Source organism: Rhinolophus sinicus, chromosome 7, assembly GCF_057876585.1.
Source record: "Rhinolophus sinicus isolate RSI-liver-muscle chromosome 7, RSI-T2T, whole genome shotgun sequence".
Lineage (NCBI taxonomy): Eukaryota > Metazoa > Chordata > Mammalia > Chiroptera > Rhinolophidae > Rhinolophus > Rhinolophus sinicus.
In genome coordinates this window covers 56,516,880-56,543,299 of record NC_142507.1, presented here as the reverse complement: position 1 = coordinate 56,543,299, position 26,420 = coordinate 56,516,880, and the positions used below count along the sequence as shown (strand labels likewise).

The following is a 26,420-nucleotide window of genomic DNA, read 5'->3' as shown; positions in this document are numbered from 1 at the left end:
AGCCGGACCTTACAGAGAATTTCCAATGACACAGAGCCTGGCGTTCTCTCGCCCTGCTGCCGCCCTGCAGTGGCGGTAGGGACACGGTCGCTGATGGGTTAACTCGGGGACAACCACCGAGAGGAGCGTCCTAGAAAGCCCGGGAGGCGGCGATTCCCATCCAGGCCGCCAGGGCCGCCGCTGGCTTCTGGGGGCGTTCGGTCGTCACCACCTCGGCGTGTGAGGTTCAGGGTGGGAAACCAAGGAGGGAGTGGAGGGGCACGACTGCAGCAGAACCGTGCGCGGCTGCGCCCAGGGTTGTTTTGGGCCCGATTGCACCCTGGCCAGCATGGCGACAGAGTCCAGACCCAGCGAAACTCTGGGCACCCCGTCCACGGACGACCAGTTGGGGCTTCTTGTCGTAAAGGTGGAGGAGGAGGAGGCCAGTTGCAGCCGCAGCCCCGCTCCGGGGCCCGAGCGTTCCCGCCAGCGTTTCCGCGGCTTCCGCTACCCCGAGGCCGAGGGGCCCCGCGAGGCCCTGGGCCGGCTGCGCCAGCTCTGCCGCCTGTGGCTGCGGCCCGAGACGCACAGCAAGGAGCAGATGCTGGAGCTGCTGGTGCTGGAGCAGTTCCTGAGCATCCTGCCCGGGGAGCTGCAGGCCCACGTGCGCGCGCAGCATCCGGAGAGCGGGGACGCGGCGGTGGCCGCTCTGGAGTCCCTGGACCGGCAGCTGCCTGAGCCCAGGCCGCAGGTAGAGCCGCGCTGTTTCCCCCTGAACTCGGAACGAGTGTGGGCGTTCCTTTCAGACCCCGAGGTGGCGGTGTGTGCGCCGTGAACCCCCTTGGCAGCGAGGTGTAGCCCCGGGCCCCTCTCACAGTGATCCTGCTAAACGTGTAAAGGAACATAGAGAGGACCACCGAAGAACACAGTTGGGCGGGACCGCAGTTAGCCAAGCGTTCCACAGATGCGTGGGAACGTCATATACGCATTTTCAGACGAGCGCACTAACTACTAGGCAGATCTCGGGACAGGTCCAGTAACGGGTCGTTTCAAGGTTCTAAGCGTGCGTGACTCGGACAACATTTGCCTGCTTGTGATGTGATGTGAGGACATGTGCAGTTTCTCTTGATGACAGAGCCCTGGGTATGCTTATGCCACGTGGCTCTGTTGCTTCTCTAGTAAAAATAAAGATCGATGTTTTTCCTGTGGGAGGGAGTCCAGGGACCGCAGATTCAGAACTTCTGGTGGAAAATGGGTTGACTTTGTCCTGCATCTTCTTGCGTATTTTAGGAGGAGGTTTCCTCTTTGCATTGTGTTGTGTCCTTGTCAACGTTCCTTCCGAGGCCGTGTGGCCAGATCCTTCTAACCAGTGACTGAGAGACCAGGGTTCTTGATGGGGACCTACTGCACCCGTGCCCCGTAACGGAAAAGTCATTTCGAGTCGCTTATCTCAGGCTCTTCATTCTTTACAGAGGATGTGGGAGCTGCACGTGAGAAAGGAATTTGAGTATAAATGTGTGGAGGGAAGCCTGCATTAACGCCGACATACCACACGCAGGGCCCCGTTAGGTGCTTTCACGTACGGTGACCTTGTTGACTGGTCCCCAGAAACCTGTAAGGTAGAAATTACTGTCCTCGCTTTTCACACAGGCAGAGCTGGGAGTGTTGTCTGAGGCGCCAGAGTTTTCACAGAAGTACAAATGTTATAACGAGGGATCAGAGAGTTATGGTTAAGAGCACGGACTCTGGAGCCACAGCGTCCGAGCTCCCATCGTGGCACTGCCACTTGCAGCTGGGTGACCTTGGGCAAGCTACGGAAACTCTGTACCTCAGTTTCCCCATTACAAAAATAACAATAATACCCAGCTCAGAGGGTAGTTGTTTGCGTTGAGTGGATTAATATTCGTAGAGCTCACAGAAGCAGTGCCTGGAAAAGAGAAGATACTAGGACGTGCGGAGCACGATAGAAGTGTTTCATGAGTGAATAAATGAATGACTTCCAGGTGCCAGGTGGTGACCTGGGGCAGCTGCTCTGTTGCAAGATGGCAGTGTTGACACCGGCTCGGAGGTCACGAAGTGCCCGGTTCCAGCCGATGAAGGCTCTGCTCGAGCACGAACGTGTGGGATCCCAGTCCCCACCAGACAGAGGTGAGGATTATCTCGCGCCGACCTCGTCCAGTTTTGCTTCAGGTTAGCGACAAGGCGCATCTGTTGCTGGGGGCTCCACGTGCCCAGCACAGATCGACCCGACTTTGAGACTGAGACGAAAAGGGAAATTTCAATCAGTGGTGGAGAGCCTTCCTCACCAAATCTGCATATAGTAAATTAGACTTCGTTAAGATGTGGGTTTGGATAGAATTGATTTTTTTAACAACACAGTGGTGTCCACTCATTTAACATATCCTTGTGGAGACCCCTATGTGGTAGTGTTAAGTCTGGGAATCTTTCACCCCTCAGAAAGACAGAGACACACACGACAATGCAAGTCACACAGCAAGGTTTATTTCCAGCTAGCTGGGGTCCCCGTCTCTGCCCGACGCAGCGGGTTTTAACAAAGGACCCCTAGCCTATAAAGCTAAGGGTTTTTGTAGCAGTTCTAAGGTGCTTAGTAATCACTAAAGTCTTAGGGAGTACAGTATGAACTTCAATTCTCACATAACTAAGACATTCTGTGATTTCTAAAGTCTTAGGGAGTGCAGATTGTGCTATGCTTCAAGGAGTTTACAATAGATACGTTTTAAAAGCTTCTATATCAGGAGATAAAATATCTGGTCTCTATGCCCACATCCTGGAACTAACAATTAGGCCATTAGGTTGTTTTAAGCTCAAGGTTGTTAGGCTGTTAATCTTACTCTGACTTTAAAGTAACAGTTTTTGAGCCCAGGGCTGCCAGGGCTGTTAACCCTATCTTAACCGTAAAGCGGCAGTCCTTATGCTAACAGTCCCTTACCGTAGCTGTACAGTAGGCGCCAGGGGCGGAGGCAGCATAAGACAGATTTCTTGCTGCCATGGAGCTTACATTCCGGTAAGGAAGATAGCACGTACATTCGTAATACCATTTTAGGCACCGGTAAAGGCCGTGAAGAAGATAAGGCAGAATCGGTAAAGCCAGCCGGAATAGTCCCGAGATTGTAGGACAGCTGCAGACAGAAGAGCATAAACCCTCGGTCTGTAACGAGAACAGCATGAAAATCACTCAGTAGGAAACTGCTCCGTGTTCCCGGGGTTCGCCCTGTGCTGTGAACACGTGGGTGGATTCCCAAGACACACGACACTGGGACACGCCAGTCACACCACGCAGTCCTTATTTCTAAATTATAAAAGTTCCCCTTCGCTTCTCGAATATGAGCAAGTTCTATATGAGCAGACACCAGTTTCCTCCTTTCTGGGCCCAGCTCTGTCTGGCTCCTCGAGGTTTTTAAAAGTAAAGCAAAAAGCACCCCAGAGCTACGAAAGGCACTGTAACACCACCAACAGAAATCCTCTAATCCCTTATCCCGGCGAAGATCAAGACTAGAGCATCTTCCAACGGAAGGCTCCGTTTTGTTTTCACGTTGGTTTCACTACACCATCCCTACCGAGCAGCCTGCCTGTTTCTGTAGTTTTCATCCAGCTACAGAGCACCTCACACGTTGGGGCCCTAGGACGGAGCTGGTGGGGTCAGGAATTCTGGAAAGGAGCACTGAGCAGGCACTTCCTGGCAGGAAGGTGCAAACCCAGCATTTGAACTTGGGTCCCACAGGCAGGGAGGCTGCATGCGAGGGTGTGGATCTCACCCAGGGCCTCTCTCCTTCCCAGCTCTGCAGGTGCCTGGGCTTGCTGTGGGCGGGCGCTATACAGCGCACGCAGTGGTGGCCGCCGGGCTCACCCCAGAGTCCCAGGTGAGCTGGAGCCCCTCTCCCTCTTCCGTGCCCTCCGTTCCTGTGTGCTGCCATGGGGTTCCACCCTAGACCCCAACCCCAGTCCTAGATGGGATTTTCATGTCTGCATCTGTGCCGAGGCTGTCGACCGTCTCCTCGCTTCTTTTTGGTGCCTGGCGGAAAGCTTTGTCCTGCTGTGTCTTTTTTCCTCCAAAAAGTAAAATTGACTTACACAGATGGTTAAGAGCTTCTGAACGCTTTGTATTATAGTCGATTATTAAGTAAGCAACAGGATGACAGTCACTTTATCACGATGACTTGTGATAGGCTGACTCATAACTAGGAGAAACCACTCCGTGACCGACGGCTGCTCTCTTCCCAGAGCCTTTTCCTGTTTTGTTAGTAGCTTGGGGGGCTGTCTGTGTTCCCCAGATCTTCCCTATTCTGTCTCTCTGGTCAGCTCCTTTTTCAAAGGGATTTTCTTCTTCCAGAAGGACGCTATAGCAAATCAAACTGAAGACTTTCTGTGATGGTGGTTTTGTTTGGTTCTGTTTTTAAAGTTTCTGAAAAGTGTCCTGTTAGTGAGCGATTAAAAACCCATGGCCTCCGCCTTCAAGGGACTTACACTTAAGGGGACAGATAGGGCATGTTCTTTTACCTAAACTTAGAAATACAGCCTGAACAATTTTTACTTACACTGGGTTTTAATTTGCTACCCAGTTCTTCAGGCCCTCGAAGAGAGTGTTTGAGGCTCTGTAGTGTCCATTTTCTTCCCTGCCTTCTCTCCCCTCAGACCTCGATTTCGTTGTATTTAAAAAAATGAGTAACGTAAACGAACCCCCGCCCCACTTTGTCCCAACACAGCACAAATCTTCTGAAAGGTTTGGGTTTGGTTTCGTTTTCTTCACTGTGTTGGCCCTTATTTTCCAAACCGTTTCACTTTCTGGACTGTTTAGGTATTAAGGGAAGTACTTACCTCAATGCGAGTAATAGTTCTTTCCTTAAATGGCCCACGTGATTAGAGATCAGATTAAGTGGGTCAGAGGGTGCCACGCAGGCTCTTTTTCACAGGGCCCCTTTCAGGGGATGTTCATTCTTTGCGTGTGTCAGCTGTGGGAGTGATTTTGGACGAAAGGAACTAGGTGGGATTCCCTGTTGTTGCAGGGGCTGCTGAAAATGGAAGATGTGGCTCTCACTGTGTCCCCTGGATGGACAGAGCTGGATTCATCTCAGGTGAAGTCGTACAGAGATGAAAGGCAGGAGGACGGTGGCCCTCTGACCTCCCTGGGTAAGAGCGATGGGCACCGATTGCTCGTAAGGTTTCCTGGCTTCCTTTGTATTTGAACCAACTGGGCTGTTAGAAGCCACGGTTTGCATTCAGAAGCCTGTTATGGACTAGCTCTCTGACAGGGCTTTCCTCCCTGCCCTGTCAGTGTTCTAGTTGGGTTAAATGGGAGGATGCGGATACAACGCCTAGTACGGGCCTGGCTCATCGCAGATGCTAGATCAGCGTTGCTAGCCCTGAGCGAGGAGAGCTGCGGGGTCTCTTCAGGTCATGGGCCGGGGGACCATAGAGTGGGAGAGCTCGAAGTGTCTGGGAGACTGACGACGACGGAGCCTGACCTTGGAGATGAGCGTCGACAGGCTCCCAGATGGCCTGGCTTCTGAGTTCACACAGCTCGTTAGTGGCACCGTGGGGGCTCCGACTCAGCTCTCTCAGTGCAGAAGCCAGTTCTATTTGGGGACCGTGCCTCTGCCTGGGATAAGGGCAGAGATGACTACCCTGTTTCTCTGAAAATAAGACCTAGCTGGACAATCAGTTCTAATGTGTTGTTTGGCGTAAAAATTAACATAAGACCCGGTCTTATATAACACCAGGTCTTATCATAAAATATGACTTGGTATATTCTGTTATATTATTATATATTATAGTACATTATATATTATATAGACCCGGTCTTATAGTAAAATAAGATCAGGCCTTATATTAATTTTTGCTCCAAAAGACGCATTCGAGCTGATTGTCCGGCTAGGTCTTATTTTCAGGGAAACACGGCATGCTTTTCATCGCTCAGTGACTAATCTCTGAGTTCCATTGCCTGTTTCTTACAGAAGCCCTTCCCTCGCCTTGCCTGCTACCACCTTCTGCCCAGCCATTTTATCATCCAGCCCTAGGTGCATGGCCCTGCCTCACTTTCCTTAGAACTTGGAGCCTCTGCATGTGTCCCCAGTGCAGTCAACTCCCCTTCCCTCCATTCTCAGCCTGGACCCTTCTTCCTCCGAGCACCCCTTCCTCTTCATTTCCATCCTGATTCCTATACTGAAATCCTCATCCACGGCTTATACAGACCTCCATAATTCCACCTCCCTGGGACTCATCTGAGAGCTTTTTTCCATGGCAGGGCATAATTGATAGTTGCTCGTCATTTGGTATTTCAGGTGGTGAAATACAGACTAAGATCAGGGAATTGCCTCGAGATGAGAAACATCCAGAAGAGGAGCCTGGGCAGACCCCGCGCCACCTGGGTGAAGCCATTGCCCAGATCCCTGCAGGTGCAGAACCTGGTGAGCAGGAGGGCAGGTTACACAGAAAGCAGAAAAGCCCCACGGGGAGGAGGCGGCACATCTGCCAGGAATGTGGGAAGAGTTTTGCTCAGAGTTCAGGCCTGACTAAGCACAGGAGAATCCACACTGGGGAGAAGCCCTACGAGTGTGAGGACTGTGGCAAGTCCTTCATTGGGAGCTCTGCTCTCATCATTCACCAGAGAGTCCACACTGGGGAGAAGCCCTATGAGTGCGACGAATGTGGGAAGGTTTTCAGTCACAGCTCAAACCTCATCAAGCACCAGAGAACTCACACTGGGGAGAAGCCCTACGAGTGTGATGAGTGTGGAAAGACCTTTAGCCAGAGCTGCAGCCTACTGGAACATCACAAAATCCACACTGGGGAGAAGCCATACCAGTGCGACATATGTGGCAAAGCCTTTAGGCGGAATTCACATCTCCTGAGACATCGGAAGATCCATAGTGATAAAAGCGTTCGGGATCCCGAACACGGGGAGCGCTGGGAGAGTCAGGGGACACTGGAGAATCACGAGGGGAACGTGGAGGCTCCCGTGTCTTATCGATGTAATGAGTGTGAGAGGAGTTTCACCAGGAGTAGAAGCCTTATTGAACATCACAAAATCCACACTGGAGAGAAACCGTATCCGTGTGATGCGTGTGGAAAAGGCTTCACCCGGACTTCATACCTTGTTCAACATCAGAGGAGCCACGTTGGGAAAACAATTCTGTCTCGGTGACCTACGTCATACGTGCCAAAGTTGAAGCCACCCTGGAACCCTTCCTGACTACAGAAACTGGGCTGGGGATGTATTGCCCCATGCACACCGTCAGGTGTGTGTGTGAGGGAAAATACAGCGCGTGGCTGAGATGAATTATCTTCTACATTCTAGAAGGTGACTAGAAAAAAACTCGTTGGAAAGGAAGCGATGTCTGGAAGAGGTAGGACCTCAAGTGATTTGCTCTCACCTCCTGGACTTCAAGGACTTCCAGACTGACTCACCACCCCCAGCCATCACTTGATGACAGATCCTGGGTAGATGGCTGATTTGGGGTTGCTCTCTGACCCCTCATTTTGCCTCTGTGAACCCTTCACCAGTGGGTTGGATCAGTGACGTCTCTACCCCACCATTGTGCCTTGCATGTAGGTGCTACAAATGTTTATTAAATAGACCACTGCATTGACCTTCATTTCTCGGGAAATCTGGTGTCTAGATTTCTAGGGATTTCTATCTAAGGCCATTTTTGTTTGTCTAATTCTCTGAGGTTCTAGATTCTGGGTCAATTGAGTGCATTCATTGCCAAGTACACAGGATTGTCAGAGTAGGGGTGGAGGAATGCATATTTCTTCACCAGTATGTTCCTCACTTACAGTGAGAATGCCTGAAACAGCCTCTTGGTCATTAAGACATCTTGGGACAGCTCCATCCATACAACTCCATTCTCCAGTCAACATTAATTACGTTATTCCATATTAATATTGCTACTCTATGGGGAAGATTGTTCACATTCAGGTAAATAAAACTACATTTGTCTTGTCAGAATATGAGGATTATGAATTTTGTGAGGATCTGTTTATACTAGTAAGTGCTGTGTAAATCACCTGGAAATGCTGACATTGATAGAGGAATGGAGTAAATACTTTGTTAGCCAAAGCTCTATATATTGGAATGTCAATTGTTTAATGATAAAATAGAAACTATCTTTAAAAAGTGTCTGGTAACTGACAGTCTTGAACTTATCTTGTAATGATATCTTAAATCACGTTAGGTTCCACCTCAATTATTCACAGCTGAGAACTTCATCCACTTGGTAAACTCAATTTATCTACTTTTCTCTAAGCACCCAGTTAATCTCGTTGTTCCTCACGATATGCCAAAATTAGGTCTGAAGACTTTCAGTCAGCTTCATATACACAGTATCTATTTTGTACATTTCAAATGGCATTGCTACTACAGAAATGTTAAAGAATGATTACTTTCCTGGGAACTTTCTGTTGACAAATCACTTTCATTTCTGCTCCTTCTCACGCTTCTCACTTGGTTTCTGGCCTCAGCAATCCCTCGGTATTTACAACATCAGTCTACCACCTTGGAATCTGAACATAGCAAGAGTTCCTGGTCTCCTTTCCCAAGTAATGGCTGAACACTATGAGATGTCCCTATATATTTACGGACTTTATTAGAAATTGAGTCATCATGCAAAGGATAAATCCTCTGCACCTTTCCAAAGCCTTGCTTTTATTCCAATTTCTACGGTACTTCAAGATTTTCAAGGGTCTAGGAACAAAATCAGAACAATCCAAATGTCACTTATTTGTATAAATGTAATAAACCATGTGGTTATTCCATATGTCTGAGTGAATTCTTAAACAGATAACACATGGCGTTATTTCCAAGCTATTAGAAAATAAGTAGTTTCAGGTATTAAAGCATTAAAACTTGAACCATTTTCTCCCCTCTGCTCTCTCAGCAGTGAAGTCTCAGTGAGGTCGATTCTCCCAGAGGCATTGTCTCTTTAGAAAGGACTTCTTGTCTGTATCTGCAGGTTACCATCTGGAAACAAAGACACAAAATTTGACTTTTGAAGAGATGAACTGCCTGAGGAAACACTTCGTAGAAAGAAGGAAGCAGGGTCTTGTTTAATCACCAAAGTTAAGGAGGTGAAAAAAGCAGAGGGTACAAGGGTTCCTGGTGACCCACATGTACTTTCCCCTGGCAAATCTCCCTCCCTACCTCATGGTGGGGTTCATCGAGCTCCTCCACGTCCTCCAGCAAAATCAAAGCTTCGACCCCACTCTCTGGACAGTGTTCCTGCACCCACCCTGCAGCTCCCCAGGACAGAAGGACATAAAGGCTCCAGCACCAGCAGCTTCAGTGTCTGCTCCTTCGTGCTCACAAAGGCCTCAAGCACTGGTAGTAAAGTTCATGGCATCAGTTATGAGCCTCCCTCGATCCAGGGTCTCCTGGTAGCAGAGTCGGCAATAGCGCCTTTGGAGGGTTTCCCTTGCTGCGAAGTTCTGCGTTTCAGTCTGGATTCTTGCACTTGTAGGAAACTTTCTTCCTCGTTTCACTCCAGGACGCCGCGTCTCGTTTCCCTTTCTCAACCGGCCCCTCTAGGACTCTGCATCTCGTTTCCCATGTTAGGCCGCTTTAGGATTCCGCGCGTTGTCAAATCTGGTCGTTCGAGGGTTCCGCCCCTCATTTTGCCCGCCCCAGACCGTCTAGGATTCCACCACTCGTTTCTCACTCCGCCGCCCCTTCCCCCAACTCGCCACTCTAGGATCCTGCGTCTCGTTGCCCAGGCAGCGTGTTGCTCTAGGACTGCGTCTCGTTTCCCATGTCCCGCCGCTCTAGGACGCCACGTCACGTTTGCCCCCATCGCAGACCGCTCTAGGATTCCGCGTCTCGAGTCCCACGTCTGGCTCCTTTAGAGTTCTGCGTATCCTGTCAAATCGGACGGCTCGAGGGTTCAGCCACTGATTTCCCCATCCCCAGTCGTTCTAGGATTCTGAGTCTTCTTTCCCCACCTGTGCAGCGCTCTAGGACTTCCTTTCTTGTTTCCCATGTCCGGCCGCTTTTGGGTTCCACCGCTCCTTTGCCAAAACCAGCCGAATGGGGTTCCGTATTTCGTTCCCCCAAGACCTGCCTCTCTAGGACTCTGCATCTCGTTCCCCACCCTTGGTTGTTCTATGGTCGCGCGTCTCGTTTCCCATGTCCGTCGCTTTAGAGTTCCGTGTCTCTTTTGTCAAATTCAGCCGCTGCAAGGTTCCGTTTCTCGTTTATTCCCCCCCCCCCCCCCCCCCACACACACACACGCCACTCTAGGATACTACATTTCGTTTCCGGGACCGACGGTCGCTCTAGGACTCCGTGTCGCTTTTCCAGCCCCTCTAGGATGCTTTGTCTCGTTCCTCCCGCCCCCCCCCTCCAGCCGGCCCTTCTAGGATTCCGCGTCTCGATTGCCATGTCCGGCCGTTTTAAGGTTCCGTGTCACTTTTGTCAAATCCGACCTGTCGAGAGTTCCGCCTCACATTTTACCCGCCACTCGCTTCCCAACCTCTGCCGGCCAGTTTGACATATCCGGCGGTGCTAGGGTTCCGCCTCTCTTTTGTGAAATACAACCGAGTAGGGTTCCGCATCTCGTTTTCCTAGTCCAGCCGCTCTAGGACTCTGCACATCGTTCCCCACCGATCATCGTTCCAGGGTCCATATCGATTCCAACTGTCGGCCGCTCTAGCACACCACGTGTCGTTTGCTCCCCTCCCACCCACCCGTCGCTATAGGACTGAACGTCCCGCTTCCCATGTCCGATTGCTTTAGGCTTCCGCCTCTTGTTCGCCAAATCCAGCCAGCTAAACTTCCCCATTCCATTTCCCAAGTCCGGCCGCTCTAGCACTTGGCCTCTTTTGGTTTTTTTCAACCTTTCTAGGATGACACGTCTCGTTCATGTGCCCCAGCTGGCCCCTCTAGGACGCTGCGTCTCGCTTCCCCTTGTCCGTTCGTTTTAGGGTTCCGTGTCTCCTCTGTCAAACACGGTCGCTCGAGGGTTCCGCCTGTCATTATAGCCCCCTTCCGGCCGCTCTAGGACTCCACCCCTCGTTTAAATCCCGGCCCGGCCCCGCCCTCCAACCCCCCGCCGGCCCCTCTAGGACTCCGCGTCTCGTTTCCCATGTCCAATCACTTTAGGGTTCCGTGTGTCATTTGTCAAATCCGGCCTCTCAAGGGTTCCACCTCTCGTTTCACCCCCGGCCGGTTCACTCTAGGACCCGCCTCTCGTCCCCCCCCCTCCCCCGCCTCCCCCGGCACCTCCAAGCCCCCAATCCCCGGTCGTTAAAGGATGCCTCCAGTTTCTCCACCCCGCCGATCTCTTTAGCAGGCCGCGTCTCGTTTTCCCACCGCCCGCGCTTGTCTCACCTTGGAATTAACCCCCCATTTCCTGGGCATCCAGTTCAACAAGTGAATCACATAACCAGAATTCTATGTTGTGTGTGTGTGTGTGTGGGGGGGGGGGGGCCCATACACATTTTAAACTGAAAACATAGATGAAGCATAGGCCACTACCTATTGAAAATGCTTATTATAAAAATATCTGTTTTTCTTTTAAACCTCATACAAGGCCAAAATTAATAAAGATGAAATTCCATCCTCTCCCTCCTTAGTCTCATCTTACTTCCCCAAGGTAGCCACTGTCACCGTTAGCTTGGAATTTGTATGTATAATTCTTATTTCTCTAGAGATACCGGGTTGGTACAGAGATAAAAGAGGCATTAAGCTATTTTATATTTAGTTTTTTCATCACTTATTTTAACATTTTCACTTCATATCTTAGACATCTTTATTGGTCATGTAGGTCCATCCCATTTAGTGGCATCAAGCACGATTTATTTCTCCTGACCCCTACATATTGATACTTATTTCTCTTCGTTCCTTCTCCTTCCCCCCTTTTCTCTTTTCCTTCCCTCCTTCCTCTTTTCCTTCCATTCTTTTTGTTTTATGCGAACCAGAATGGTGATATCACATAGATTAAACTAAGTTTTGTTTTGACAGAACCAGCGGTAAGAAACTACCTCGTATGTTACTGGAGGTTCAGTGATGTGTTCTAACTTCAAAACGAGCTCTGTAAATTTGTTTTCCTCAACCTAGCCATCTGAAGGCCGTTTGTAAATTGAAGCTTCATCCAAATATCCAGTAAGTGTGTAATCATTAAGAGCAGCAACACGAAGAAAATTTGCTCAAAATCCTGATCACTTTCTCCAACATACCTCAATTGCAAAACCTTTATTACAAACTTTTCTAACAAACTATACAATGGGAGTAAAAGCTCAACTTCTCTTGGACTTGAATAAACTTTAAATGTTGTCTTCCATTTCGTATTTGTATGAAATGCCCAAATGTCTCACTGACAGTTGATGAGGCTCACTGGTTTTATGTGTGCTTGTTAAGTAGGTCAACTGTAGGACTCAGGCGAGCTGCACTCTTGGGTCAAGTGGACAGCCCTATAGTTAAACAGCTGAGAAAGACCAGCTCCCACTTGTCTGTTTGGAAGACTCACCTAGAGCAGTACTGGGATACAGGGATTCTTTAAACTTAGAAGTGGGAATCTCTACTGGAAATATTTATGCCACTCAGCACAGACAAGAAGAAATGCTAACTACAAGAGTGACTAAGATTGAGGATTACGTGCATCTGAAAATATGCACGCTGGGATACTGACTCAGCTGTGGGTTATGTCATGAGCTTGGAAGAGAGGAAGAGGAGGAAGAAAAAGATTTGAAGGATTGTTAGCAAAAAGATTGAGGGAACTAGCTGATATGTGAAAAGACCCAAGTTAAAAATATTTGTGTCCTGTGTGAATCTTCACCAACGCACTAAGAGGGTTTCAATAAGCAAGTGGACAAGCTGATCAGCCCTACGGATTGTCAGCAACTCTTTGTCAGCTATCTCAGCTTTTGAACACAGTGATCATGGCTACCATGATGACACGCATACAGTAAAAAAAAAAAAAAAAAATTGTTTTTTCCACCGAGACTAATTCAGAGACCAGCATTGTTAAGGGTCCAATTTGCAAGAGCCCACACCAATCCTAAACCCTAGATATGAACTACCCAATGTAAAAAACCAGTCACCTAGCAGCAAGTTTGTTACATCAGACTATGATGGAGATCAAAACTTGCCTTCAAAGCAACAGACAGTTTTTGGGACCTGGTGGCTTTCCACGCCTGCCATGATAGTACCCATTTGATGAAAGTCCTAGTCACACCAGCCACAATTTAGTTGGACGCTGAAATGAAATGATTTTTTCCCCCCCTAATCTCTACTTCAACCAGGTTGCTGTGACTCCTTTCCTGTCCTTTAATACCTTAGGCAGATCCCACAGCTTTTTGTATTAAAGGCCGCATTCAGTTTATTTTTAATTTAAAATTTTATTATCTATTGAATAAGTTATATAGCCACAGATTCAAAATACAAAAAAATACAAACAGGCATACATTGAAAACTCTCCGATTTCTCTCTTCTGTTGGATTTGATGCTACTGCAGTTCCACAGGAAAATGTGCTTATTTCTTAGAGATGGGTACTGCAGTATTCAAGGGTGGTATGTCATGTCTAGAATTTACTTTAAAATACTTCAGCAAAGAGAGACCACTACAATCAAGATGTCTGTTTCCAGCACCCCCAATCTGCCCCCTTGCCGCTTTTTACTCAGTCTTCCTTCCATTCCCAGCCCGACAATCACTGATCTTTCACTCATACCTTTTTTCTTTTTTTGCCTTTTCCAGGATGGACTCATACAGCATAAGCATTTGGGTCTGCTTTCTGGCCCTCTGCTGTCAAATATAATTGCTTTCTTTTGTTAGACAAATGAAAACCAATATAAAACATATTTTCCACTTTGTCTTAATGGCCAGAAAACTTCAAATCAACTTCAGTGCTACACTGTATTAATTAATCCGAGAGTAAGAGAATTCACCATCTGTAGTAGGTGGAATGGTGGCCCCTCACGCTGAATTAAACCCACAGCAACAAGCACCCCATGGCTGCTGGGAAGAATCCGGTATCCCCGGACGCAGGCATAGCACTCACAAAGACAATGGAAAGGACAATTATGTACTGGACACAGAAGCAAAGGAGTTAACCTGAGAGAGGCCTGAAGACTCCGCATTACTCATGGTTTCCCATCTGTGAACTCACCTACTTGCTACAATTTATTTGCACCTCCCAGTCAATACTTGGGGCCTTTTTACAGCCCCCCAAAAATGTGAACTGACACACACTTCCAGCTGAGATCAAACATGACACTGTCTCTTGTTTCAGCTCTCCTAATGTAAATAAGTGTCTTCTTTGTGGCCTAATCATTGCCACATTTCCCATGGGTGACTGTGCTGTCTGAAATGCCCCCACGTGTAGTGCTGATGTGCTGTCTAGTATCCCTAAACATGAGGGGCTGTTGGGAGGGCCTCCCAGAGAAAACACTTGTGCGGTAAGCTTCATTCACGAGTTGTGGTGCTGCTGGCCAAGTTCAGTATGAATGAACAAGCAATAGGGTACCTCCAGGAGAAGAAAGAGGAATTCACTGCCTTGTACGTACATGACGCTGCTCCAGAAAGTGCAAGATAGTGTGTGGAAAAGGGCTAAATCTGCACGTTCCTGAGATGATAACCAATAAAAAACAAACAAACAAAAACCCAGCACGACAGACAGCAGTGTTGTAAGGCTGAAAGCCTCGTTCACCAGGATCAGGAGAATGTGGACCCCTCCGTGGCTAGCGCTGGCTGATGGCTCACACATCAACACAATGGGACATGTGAAACGTGCATGCTGCGGCAGGATTTCAAAATACCTGCTCAACGTTACACGAGGGAAAGGCTCCATGGAAGTGCTGGTTTCCAACGCTGAGACTGGCTTATTTTATGAAGACGTTGGCAGATGAACCTATATAATGCAAATTACATTTCAACTGGTGAAAAAAGGTGTTGTGACCAGAGGTCCACAGGAATTTAACCCTGTTTCCTCTAGGAGCAATAGGTCGGTATTCATTAATTTGGTAATTGTGGGAGATGTATAGAACACAACTGCTACGAATAACGAGAATCCCCTGTATGTTACCCAAACCAGACCCACGAGAAGGGCACAGGCTCCAAATGGGAAACGATTTCTTTTCAGCAAAGGAACTGGCAGCCCTCAGAAACTCCTCCTCCTCCACAGAACGAGTAGTGAGAGGCCAGCACAGACTTGGAATCTCCAAGTCTCAAAAATGCAGGAGGTGTGGGAGAAGGCTGATCTTAAGACAGGTCAGTGGAGAGCGGGGCCTGGAGCTAAGGCAACAGAATGTCTTCCAGACAAGTATGCCGCTTATGATCACTTCTTTTTAACATGGCACTAGAGGTCATCTAGTGTAGTAAAGCAAGAAAAAAACACAAGGATCAGAAGGAAAATATAAAAGTCTTCATTTGCAATTATGTCATATGTAAAAAAGAATGAACATATAAATTATTAGAATGCTGGAAAATCATATATAAAAATCAATTGTAAGTCTCTGTTAACAGAAAGTGAAATTGAAAAAAAAATGATGCTGGGGGCCGGCCTGGTGGCTCAGGCGGTTAGAACTCCATGCTCCTAACTCCAAAGGCTGCCGGTTCGATTCCCACATGGGCCAGTGGACTCTCAACCACAAGGTTGCCAGTTCAATTCCTCGAGTCCCATAAGGGATGGTGGGCTCTGCCCCCTGCAACTAAGATTGAACACGGCACCTTGAGCTGAGCTGCCTTCCGGATGGCTCAGTTGGTTGGAGTGTCCTCTCAACCACAAGGTTGCAGGTTCGACTCCTGCAAGGGATGGTGTGCAGCGCCCCCTGCAACTAACCACAGCAACTGGAGCTGGAGCTGAGCTGCGCCCTCCACAATTAAGATTGTATGGACAACAACTTGACTTGGAAAAAAGTCCTAGAAGTACACACTGTTCCCCAATAAAGTCCTGTTAAAAAAAAAGATCTAAGTAATATAGCAATTATTATTTAAAAAAAAAATGATGCTACTAACAACTGCATGAAAAAAATATTAAATGTCTAGGAATAAATCTAACGAAGATGTTCAAGGCCTCTGCATAGAAAAACTTAAAAGATTACTGGGAAAAATGAAATGAGACCCTAAAGAAATGGACCCATATCCATGAATTGGAAGACTCATGTAGAGACATTGATTCTCTGAGATTAATCTATGGATTCAATACAAGCATGTTTTGGGGAGGAAGAGGGTAGAAGACGATAGTTAATTCTCAAGTATACATGCAAAGGGCCAAGAACAGCCAAGACTCTTTGAAGCAGGACAGCAAGGCAGCAAGAGCTGATCTGCCAGGTGACGCAGTGCTCAGTTAACAGGCAACAATGAAAGTCACAGCCAAGTCTTTAATCACTCACTGCAACAGCGTCCACGAGGGGCTCAACAGGACAAGAGCTGGCTCGGGCAGTACTCTGTTCTCGGCCAGGGACGGTGCCAGGTGCCAGGCGGGGCCAGGCGAATCAGGTATCCCACTGCCAGGCGAGCACCAAACAAAAGGCTCAGCTCATTTTATCGACCCGGGGCCAGGAGGGGGAAGAGGCAGAAAGGCGAGGGGTGGAAAAGTACGCAGAGTGAAGAAAAGTGTCTTCAGGTTTCCCCCACCCCGAGCAGGGTGTCTGGGCAAGGCCCCCAATAAAAAGGACTCCAAAAGGAAATGTGGCTAGGAAGGCGGACGTGCCTGACAGCAGCTGGCCAGGCTGCCTGAGTTCTTCAGTGACCGCTCGCGCTGACTGGGCCTCAAGTCCAGCACGGAGGGCGGCTGAGGGTAGAGCCTTTGTAACTGCCTATGGTCAGGTCTGAAAAGTCACAGAATTCTGAAGCTGGACTCCTCGGGAATGAGTCCTTCCACCGAAAACCTGAACGCAAGGTGACGACACAGTAACTAGGACAATGTGGTGCAAGGACAGCCGCAGACCGATGTGACGCACACGGGAACCAGGCACAGACCCACGCAGCCGTGGACAATGAGCATATGGCAGGTGAGCCCTGCAGAACAGTGGTGAGGAGATGGTCCCTCCTGCCGCGCTCAGGGAGACTGGGTGTCCACAGGGGAAGAGAGGAACTGGACCCAACCTCACTCATGCACAAAATCCAATTTCAAGTGGATTAGAGAAAAATGGAAAAGCAAAGTTATACAACTTTTAAATGAAACAGAGATTATCTTCCTGATTTCAAGGAACAGAAAGAATTCTTCAAAAGACAAAACAAAAAGACACCCACAGAAGAGAAAGACAAGCTGGACTATACTAAACTGAAAAGTTAATGCTCATCAAAAGACACCATGAAGAGAACAAAGGCAAGCTGCAGAGCTGGAGAGGATATTTCATTCTCCGTGAAAAGGGCTCATGCCAAGAGTATACAAATGACTCCGCAGCCAGGAGCTTTCCAGAGAGCAGCACAGCATCAACCTACCCTGCCCGAGGTGGGGCCTCGTCTCTCAAGGGGACCAAGGGCATACACAGCACTAGGAAGTGTCCTGGGTGACAGTGGCCAGGGCCCTGCCGTGCGGGAACACCCAGCAGGACAAGCAGGAATGCAAAAGGCCCAGGGACGACTGTGCCAACACTGTGTGCCCAGCCAGAATGCCTGCGTCTCACTGCAGCGTTCGCGCAGCTAACATTCACCCTGGCCAGACAAGGGCCTCCCACCTCCTAGAGCAGAAAACAAGCATTTCCAGGTGTGGCTCTGTGCGCCCGCCCCAGGCTCACTGTCCCTACTTCCAGAATGCGAGCGACCTTCCTTCCTCCCAGGCGCATTGTGCTTTGTCAACATGCTCTTCCCACAGTGTCTTCCTTCAAGCCTTTTCACTTTTCCTCCACAGCCTTCCCAACCCTCATGAACACTTGTCACACCTTCGGCACAAAGCCAGTGCTTTTATCACTGTGACTACTGTTCTCGCTACGCCCTTCGCCCTGCCCCCAGTCGGCTGGAAGCTCCTGGAGAGCAGGGTGCTTTTCTCACTTAACTTCTATTCCTCGTACCTGGCATGAGGCCCAGCCTCAGACAAGTGACCACGAACACCTGACTTTGAGCTCACAAGGGTAAGTACGGGGCATGTGTCCCGATCTCCTAACACTAACACTAAATTCTTCAGCGAAGGAAACTGTTTTTCCAGAATGTCTGCTCCTTCAAAGTCTTCAGAATACTCACCAGTTTCTGCTTCCGACCCCGTCGTGCGGTTGGGGAGTAACATGGCATCACGTCAGTGCTGACACCCGAGGGCTGTTTGTTCTCCACCTAGAAGACTGTCTGCAAACCTCCATCCTAGAAAAAAACAAGACAGCTGGGGCCAAAGAGGTAAATGGTGACAGCACAGATGCTAAGCACACAGAAACGGGTGAGGGAAGTCTGCCAGGCAGAGCAAGGAGAACCCGGTCTCCTTCAGGTGCCCAAAGCAGGAAGAAGGGCAGAGGCATTCACACTTTCAACCCACCACAGCAAAGGGCGCTTCCGCTGCTTTCTGAGGCCTTCGCTCCTGCCTACGAGTATGCACCTTTGTTTCCGGATAGGCCCTGGGCCCCGTGTGAGGTCCTAGCCCCTCACCTTGTGCTCCGGAACCATGACCTTCTCTGCCTTCAGCCCCACGCGCAGGCCTGGTTATTCGGACACAGTGAGAAACAGATGGGACAGTGCTTTTCCATGCGCATCTGTTGCCTCGGTGCCTGGAGCACAAGCTGGCTGCGAGCTTCTTGGAATCGTGTCTTATGACTGACCTGCCTGAAGTGCCGCTGAGACTCGCAGAAATGGCATCCCTTGGCAACAGAGCTCTACTCTGAAGAATGAACACCATTTCACCTTCCCAGGCAGTCTTCCCTCCTACCTGTGCAGTGCAGACTGACGCAATCTGCCAGAATCTCACATGATTGTCAGTCCTGATACCTGAGTGAGAAAACACCATTAATATAGAAAAATAGTAAAAGTAATGATAAAATCCAGATCTCTCTCCTGAGTTTCATATGTGCATATACGGGGTTTTGGTTTTAGTCCTGGGCACAGGGTTAGGAAGTTAGGGTACAGTCTGGTGAACAGCTCTACTGGCATTTCCAGACATAGCAGACATTTCATTTTCCAAGGTGAACTGATTAACTTCCTACCACCTCCCAAATTTGGGCTCTCCTGGTTGATATGAGGTATCAAGCTTCACATGGTCTCCTTGGAAATCATCCTAAAACCAACGCCAACCCCGACTCCACAACAGTTCCCCATGCCTGTCCCATTCGCATCCCTCTGAGTCTCTGCCACACCACCCTTCGAGAAATACTAAATGCAAGGGTTAGAAGCCCCTGACACTGAGGTTTTCTGTTTTCTTTTGGTTCAGGAAGCTCAGTCAAGTTCAGGGGTTTTTTAGATCAGTAAGTCAAAAGGCACAGCGCTTTGCTGACTAAGAACAATCTCAAAGAATATCTGTTGGGATTACTACCTAAAAAGAGATAGTCTACTCTCTGCCAGGTTACTAACCCATCAACTCATCCCCGAGAACATCGTGGGACGACAAAGGAAAAGAAAGGAAGACCAATAGGTTAGTGTTTCCAGATTCAATGAGATATTTGGTCTCTGTCTTGTCAACCATCATTACTTCTAATTTCAAAACTCAGTATGTTTCCCCCAAAATACCGGAACAGCAACAATAACAAAAGGCTTGTACTTAAGAAAAAATAAAAGCAAGGTTTAAAATGTCAAAGTTTGCTCTTATTAAACCCAAACAAACTTCATCATGGCATGGTGCTTTTACCTTATAAGTTATAAAAGTGCATTCTCAGATGTTATTTTAGAGGCTTCGTCAGTCATTCTCAGCGTCAATTTTCACTGACTTCTCACTTCTTCAATATACTAAAGAGACAAGTGTCAATGAAAACGTAAGCTTTTCCCATACCCTTGTTTTGGTGTACCATGGCGTTTGGAATAGCTTCACCACCTAAATCACTGAGGACACTTCTTGGCATGAATTTTCTGGTGTTTAGTAAGATTAGAACTCCCACGGAAGGCTTTGCCACATGTGGCACACTCGTACGGCTTCTCGCCTGTGTGGATTCTCTGGTGATGGATCAGGGTTGCGATCTGGCTAAATGCTTTCCTGCATTCTCCACACTCGTAGGGTTTTTCTCCAGAGTGAACCCTCTGGTGGTTAATGAGGGCTGAGTTCACAGAGAAAGCCTTCCCACACTCCTTACACTCGTATGGCTTCTCTCCTGTGTGGATTCTCTGATGTTTGATGAGGGCTGAGCTCACACTGAAGGCTTTCCCACACGCGTCGCACTCGTAAGGTTTCTCACCAGAGTGGATTCTCTGATGTTTGATAAGGTCCGAGCTCACACTAAAGGCTTTGCCACATTCATTACACTCATAGGGTTTCTCTCCATTGTGGATTCTCTGATGTATGATCAGGTGTGCCCTCACACTGAAGGCTTTCCTACACTCATTACAAGTATAGGGCTTCTCGCCAGTGTGGATTCTTTCATGCACAGTGAGGGTGGAGCGCTCACTGAAGGCTTTTCCACAGTGATCACACTCATAGGGTTTCTCTCCAGTGTGGGTCCTCTGATGTCGAACAAGGCCTGAGCTCTGGGCAAACTTCTTTCCACACTCACCGCAGGTAAACCGTCTTCCTTCTCTGGGCCTGTCCTCATGCCTTGGTAACTGGTCCACATACTGACAGGCCTTTTCATGCTCAGGAATCTGTAAAGTATCCCTTTTATACGTGCTGGGGACTTGCTGATGTGGGTCCATCCTTACAAAAACCTTCCCTTCAAAATGGATGCCTTGCTCATCCCTCTGGCATTAATTCCTGAAATAAACAAACTTTTCAAATGTAATTTGTTCCCTCCTACCAAAGCAATATGTGGTACAGACTCAACCAGGACTCTCAAACATGTTTGAGAACCCCAGATACGCCGATTATATGGCAGCCAGATCAAATGTTTTTGTTCAGTCAGAACAACAACACAGCAACATCACAGAACTATTAGGATGAACACCTGATTCAAATGGCTATTTTACAAAGGTATGTAAAGCACAGAACCTGGCATATAAAAGTATATAAATATATAGTTCCTATACTTAAAAAGACTTTTTATCATATTTCCTTAAACTGAGAGACAAGACAGGCATTGAAGAGTTTTGTAGATGGGAGAGCAGATGGAGTACAGGCTAGTGAAGGATCAGAAATTCAACTGGTAATGAGTACAAAGGAAAAAATGACAATAATCTCATCGACCGGTGCGTCTTACCAGTCACAGGAGTCCACACCAGGGTTGGAAGAGACATGGGGTCAAAGGAGTTCTGCCAACTGCACCACTGTCACTGCTGCAGCTGCTGTTGCTATGATGATAGTATCTTAGCAACAGGAGGCTTTGTCTCCTCTGGAACTGTGACAGACAGATCCTTCATCTCTCCAAAGAATGGGGCTCCTCTAGCCCATTCCATCTTTAAAAATTGAGACCCATATGTAGAGAACTTGGTGGATTGTTGCCTCTCTTTTATCCCCTGGGAACAAACCAAATTCTGTCTCCAAACTTAATAAAACTTTTGCTTCAAACCCAAATGACACAAATTATCCCCCCTCTGCCTTTTCCTATTTTATGAATTGTTTTACGTCTCAACAGCAACAAGTCAAATTGACGGTATGCACCCCTGCTATGATGAGAATGGCACTTCACCTACCTCTGTGGTCTTCCTCCAAAATACCTATAACCTCAATATAATAATGACAAAAACATGATTCAAATTCCAACTGAGTGGCACTCTACAAAAAACCTGACAAGTACTCCTCAAAATTGTCAAGGTCAACAAAAACAAGGAAAAGTCTAAGAAACTGTCACAGCCAAGAGGAGCCTATGGAGACATGACAATTAAATGTAACATGATGTCCTGGAGGGGACACTGGAATAGAAAAAGGACATGAGGTGAAAACTGAGGACATATGAATGAAGTATGGACTTTAACAATCAAGAGTGATTCAACAGTTGTGGTAAATGTACTATATAATAGAAGATATTGATAACAGGGAAACTGGGTGTGGGGTATAGGAGAACTGTCTACACTATCTTCACAATTTTTCTGTAAATCTAACATGCCCAGAGCATCCAGAAATTATTCTACAAATTTTACTTAAAAACTTGTCTTTGATTAGGTTGTATACAATTCTAAAGTCAAAATACTCTAAAAAGACATATGGAGAAGACTTGCTTCCACCCTGGGCCCCCTTCAATTCACCACCTCCATAGGTAATCGTTTTTATTAGTTTGTATCTTTTTTTATGCCTCTGATTTCCTTGTTCTGGTTGGTTGGGTGGGAGAAATGTTCCCCACAAATCAGTCATAGGTTTGTTGTGACATGGACAATGTGCCCTCCATGGCTTAGGAGCTGGACTATTTCTAAGTGATGCTGTTCTATCAAGTGTCTCTGAACAGCAGCTCCTTGGCAACCCTGCAAAAGGCTCAAAATGCAGAGGTCACATGAATTCTTGCCCAGAGTCCAGAAACATGGTTAGCAAGGAAACAAGTGGTGTAAGCTGCTCTGCCCTTATTAGCAAAACACGGAGAACCCCTAGTCCCATGCAAACCCCTCTTGGTCTGTGGCTTGCTCACACTGGAATTATCCTTTCCTGTCCTTGCCTCAGTGTGCTTTCTTTTCCCAATTACATTCCCCTCACAGCCAGAAACTGCTGATATTGACTTCAGGCAAAAACAAAGGATAAATGTATTTTTTTCCTGAATAAATTATCTTTAGGCTACAGATACATATAAAGTACCTTTCAGGGCTGTTATCAGATACCTTTAACATTTTTAACTTCAAAGGAAAGCTAACAAGAAGAAAGGACATTTGCTCTCATCTTTGAAACAGAAGAAAAAGGTTGGGCGGGGAGGGAAAATGCAATATAGACACCAAAAGAAAGGAGCGTTCATGAGTAGAACATTCGGCTAAGCTGGCTATTTTCTCTGAGGCAACATGAGAATATTTCAAAAACATTTAAATAAAATTTCTAAGCGTCCTTCACCTGTTAAGGAGACCTGAGAGCACAGGGCCAAGAGAACGTAAGGTCTCCTCCATCCCCGTCCGCTTCCCCGCACCCGACAGGGGCCTCGTCAGGAGAGCGAGGCGGGGTCACTCCAGTGACTGGCTGTCCTCCGGCCCGAGACGCCCGGATCTGGGGGGAAGGGCTCTGGTCCCGCCCGCCATCCTGCTCACAGGGTCGCGGGGGGTGGCGCAGCGGAGGAAGGGAAGGAAAAGAGTAAAAGGGAGGGGCGAGGGGCGAGGCAGGTCGCGGGGAAGCCGCACAGCACGTAGCTCCCTCTGCTCTGTGGCTACTCGTCCAGGAGCCACTCAAACCCCGGGAAGACCGGAGGGCACTGACCTGACACTCGGCGGTCCGACGCCTGAGCGACCATCGAGGCCCGCAGTGGCCTGGAGAGACGACTTCCCGGAATCCCTCCCTGGGGATCCCCTCTAGGATCCCGGAGGTTCCCTCTCAGTGGTTCTCTTGCTTCTGCAAGAGAAGCGAGGATTCCGTTTACTCCGAAGAAGGCATTTTACAGTTTTCATTTTACTTAATCCCGCAGGGCAGACGTTACAGTTCTCCTCTCACATAAAAGAAAACTGAGAAGCAGATAAATTTTTTCCGAGGTTGGACAATAAACCAGCAGAGGTGAAATTTGAATCCAGGTTTGTCAAGGTGCCAACCCCATCCACTTGCCTCCGAGGTCAAGCAGGGAATGACTCCTCAGGGTTTAGGACTAACAGAGTAATCCTTAAATTAATTTGTAAATTTAACAGTATTCAAATAAAAATGCCAACTTTTTAATAAGTCAAATTTAAAGTTCACACAGAAAATGAAACAAGCAAGACTTCCTGGGAAAACTCTGGAAAAGAAGGGTAATGGAGGGGCACTTGTCCTAAAGGACTTTAGATATATTACAAAACCTCAATAATTAAACAATGTGGTGCTGGAGAGTGAGACAAGTGGTACAGAATAAAAGTGTGGAAATAGATGCAATCACATGTAGAAATTTGGCAAATAATAAAGGTAACAAATCAGTAGGAAAAAATGAGTAGACTCTTCAATAAATATATGAGAAAAACTGAGTAATCATCTGGAAAAATGTTAAACTGGATTCCTACCTCGCTCTGTACACAGGTAAATATTCCAAATACATCAAACTTGCAAATGTTATAACTGAAACTAAAAAAGTACTACAGGAAAATGTGGTAGAAGTCTTTTAGAAACTCTGAGTAGGAAGGCCGTGTTAACTTTGGGGCAAAATCTGGAGGCCATAAATGAAAAGATTGATAAATCTGACCTCCATACAAACAATTGAAATCCCTGCAAATAAAAATAAAACCATCTTACACAAAGACAAGTGAAAAATGGAAAACATATTTATAACTTATATGTCAGAAAACAGGCAGCAAAGATGGAACTCCTGAACAATAAAATACTGTGGCAGAGCTGAGCTGGATTCCCTCTTGTTCCCCGGTCATTTTGAACTTAACCAGACTGCTAAGTGTTCACAATACCCGTATCCTGATCCAGTTACATAGAAGCTTAAAAAAAAAAAAAAAAAAAAAAAAAAGACTCCTCAGGTCCCTTACTCCCACACCCTTAAGAAGACCACAGAATGTCAAAGCCTAACACTTACAACTCTCCTGAGGGGTAAGGGTCCCTACAATTTATATTTCGATGGTGAATTCCTGGGTAGGAACTGAAAAGACATTCTCCCTCTGCTCCCAGAGCTGGCATTTCTTGCTAGATCACTTCTTGACTGTATACAAGAGCTGCGATCTGGGAAAAAATTAAACACATGAAATTATGAAGAAATCACTGTATAAACAGATAAAACAGCAGAGCAGACCAGTCCCCGGAAGGTAAAGAAAGGAAGAAATAATTACAACAAATATCTAGATGGCACTTCTTATGTACCAGGCAGGTGCCTTTCTCATCCTCCTTTACAGAGGAAATGGAGGCAGAGAAAGAGGAAGTTATATGGCCACAGCCACAGTCTGGCTTTAGACTTGCATTACTAAAAAGCAGAGAAAAAGGAGAAGAATCCCTAAGAGACTAAAAGTTTTAAGATGACTTGATAAATACCTCTCCGTTTCCACCCTGCTGTCTGGGTTCATCCATCTCCCTCTCGTGGTGGAGGGCATCCAGCGTAGCCACCTTCTCAAGGACTCTGCCACACCCATGCTGCTCCCACTCCCGGACCTGGTGCTACTCAGGTAGGATGGTCAGGAACTACACTCAGCCTGTTGTCAACCGAGCCGCTGGAGCCCGCGCAGAGCGGAGACTTTTCTGGTAACAGATTCCCTGGAGCCAGCAAAAGCAGCTCCTCTAGAAATGCGGCATGCAGCTTTGCTGTAATTGGAGTCTGTGATTCAGTAAGATTCCTCTGGAGGACCTCTTCTTCCAGAATATATCTTCTGTAAAAGAAACATGATTTTACTCAAAGAAAAGGCAGACTGCCGTAGCTGCTACATAATTACTGAGTTTTACAGAAGGAAAAAAAGAGGCAAGTAAGGGTCTAACTTGCAGCAAGAGGACTGTCGGATCACACACTGCGCCACAGGAGTCGCACTGCCTCTGCATCTGAGCATCACTGCGAGGCGGTGAGGGGAGTCCGGAGAGAACTGCGTCGCCGTTGCTGGGAGGATGGAAACGTGACTGCTAAAGGGGGAGGGCGATCCTTTACTGCCAAGCCGAAATAGAGGTGTCTTCTGCATTCAAAAGGACATGTCGTGGGCACAAGAAGCAGAAGTGGGAGACGAAGCCTCCCAGAAAATTCGAGTTCCTAATGCTAATTTCCAGAAATTTGCAGTTTCTCCCTTTTTTTTTTTGGAATGGCAAGCTGAGTGTCTGGTGGGCAGCGATACTAAGTGCAGCAGGGTGCATCTGTGACTCGATAAAACTCTTTAGACCGGAGAAAAGCCCAGGGTTACAATCCCTAGAGGGAAGAAGTCCCAAGTGGGGACTCCGGCAGCCCTGAATCGCGAGAGAAACCTCCCCTGGGGGGTTGCATCTGGGCGCAATCCCTGCCGTCCCAGGAGAGGCCGCCTCTCCAGGTTCCAGCCTAGAGAGGGAATCTGAGTGGTTGTAGTTGAGGAACGCTCACCAAGAAGCCACTCAAACGCACCACGACCCTCCGCGGGGCGGAAGCCCCTCACAGCACTTCCGGGGGGGGGGGCGGGGCGTCCAGCTGGGTCCTGGCCGGCTGTGGGGTTGCGGCTCTTCATCTCACGAGGTAATTTTTTGCTTCCTGATTTTACTCAGGGTAGGAACACCCTAGAATCTTGGAACGTACGTATAGGCATCGCGGCTTGGAAAGGGCACCACCTCCAGTGAGGGCCCGACATGATCCCTAAAACCGACACGCGGGACCGCAAGAGCTCTGGTCATCATCAGCGATACGAAAGCCAATGCTGCGAATCCTGTTTTCTTGAAGATTGGGGACCAGATCCAAGTTAGCA

General features: G+C 47.8%; 3 protein-coding genes across 8 annotated transcripts in view; 1 reads left to right on the top strand and 2 right to left on the bottom strand.

The window, feature by feature from the left end:
• Positions 1-26,420, bottom strand: part of ZSCAN26 (zinc finger and SCAN domain containing 26) — an 81,496-nt gene that overhangs the window by 15,520 nt on the left and 39,556 nt on the right. The gene's annotated exons all lie outside the window — the stretch shown is intronic.
• LOC141568661 (zinc finger protein with KRAB and SCAN domains 4-like) lies at positions 329-8,751 on the top strand. 2 transcript variants are annotated; one of them, XM_074319156.2, is made up of 5 exons: positions 329-730; positions 1,983-2,127; positions 3,778-3,860; positions 5,004-5,127; positions 6,279-8,751. In XM_074319156.2, the coding sequence occupies exons 1-5, from the start codon at positions 329-331 to the stop codon at positions 7,139-7,141; spliced, it is 1,617 nt and encodes a 538-aa protein (XP_074175257.2). In that variant the 3' UTR covers positions 7,142-8,751. The 2 variants fall into 2 exon arrangements, with proteins under 2 accessions (XP_074175257.2, XP_074175258.2); XM_074319157.2 differs by lacking the exons at positions 1,983-2,127; positions 3,778-3,860.
• LOC148757815 (uncharacterized) lies at positions 13,307-25,970 on the bottom strand. 5 transcript variants are annotated; one of them, XM_088799729.1, is made up of 7 exons: positions 25,483-25,970; positions 25,045-25,376; positions 24,596-24,738; positions 19,693-23,445; positions 18,781-18,839; positions 18,111-18,224; positions 13,307-14,835 (listed from the first exon to the last, which is right to left on the bottom strand). In XM_088799729.1, the coding sequence occupies exon 4, from the start codon at positions 20,685-20,687 to the stop codon at positions 19,881-19,883; it is 807 nt and encodes a 268-aa protein (XP_088655855.1). In that variant the 5' UTR covers positions 20,688-23,445; positions 24,596-24,738; positions 25,045-25,376; positions 25,483-25,970; the 3' UTR covers positions 13,307-14,835; positions 18,111-18,224; positions 18,781-18,839; positions 19,693-19,880. The 5 variants fall into 5 exon arrangements, with proteins under 5 accessions (XP_088655855.1, XP_088655854.1, XP_088655850.1 ...); XM_088799728.1 differs by having other exon boundaries at positions 18,781-23,445; XM_088799724.1 differs by having other exon boundaries at positions 18,111-18,839.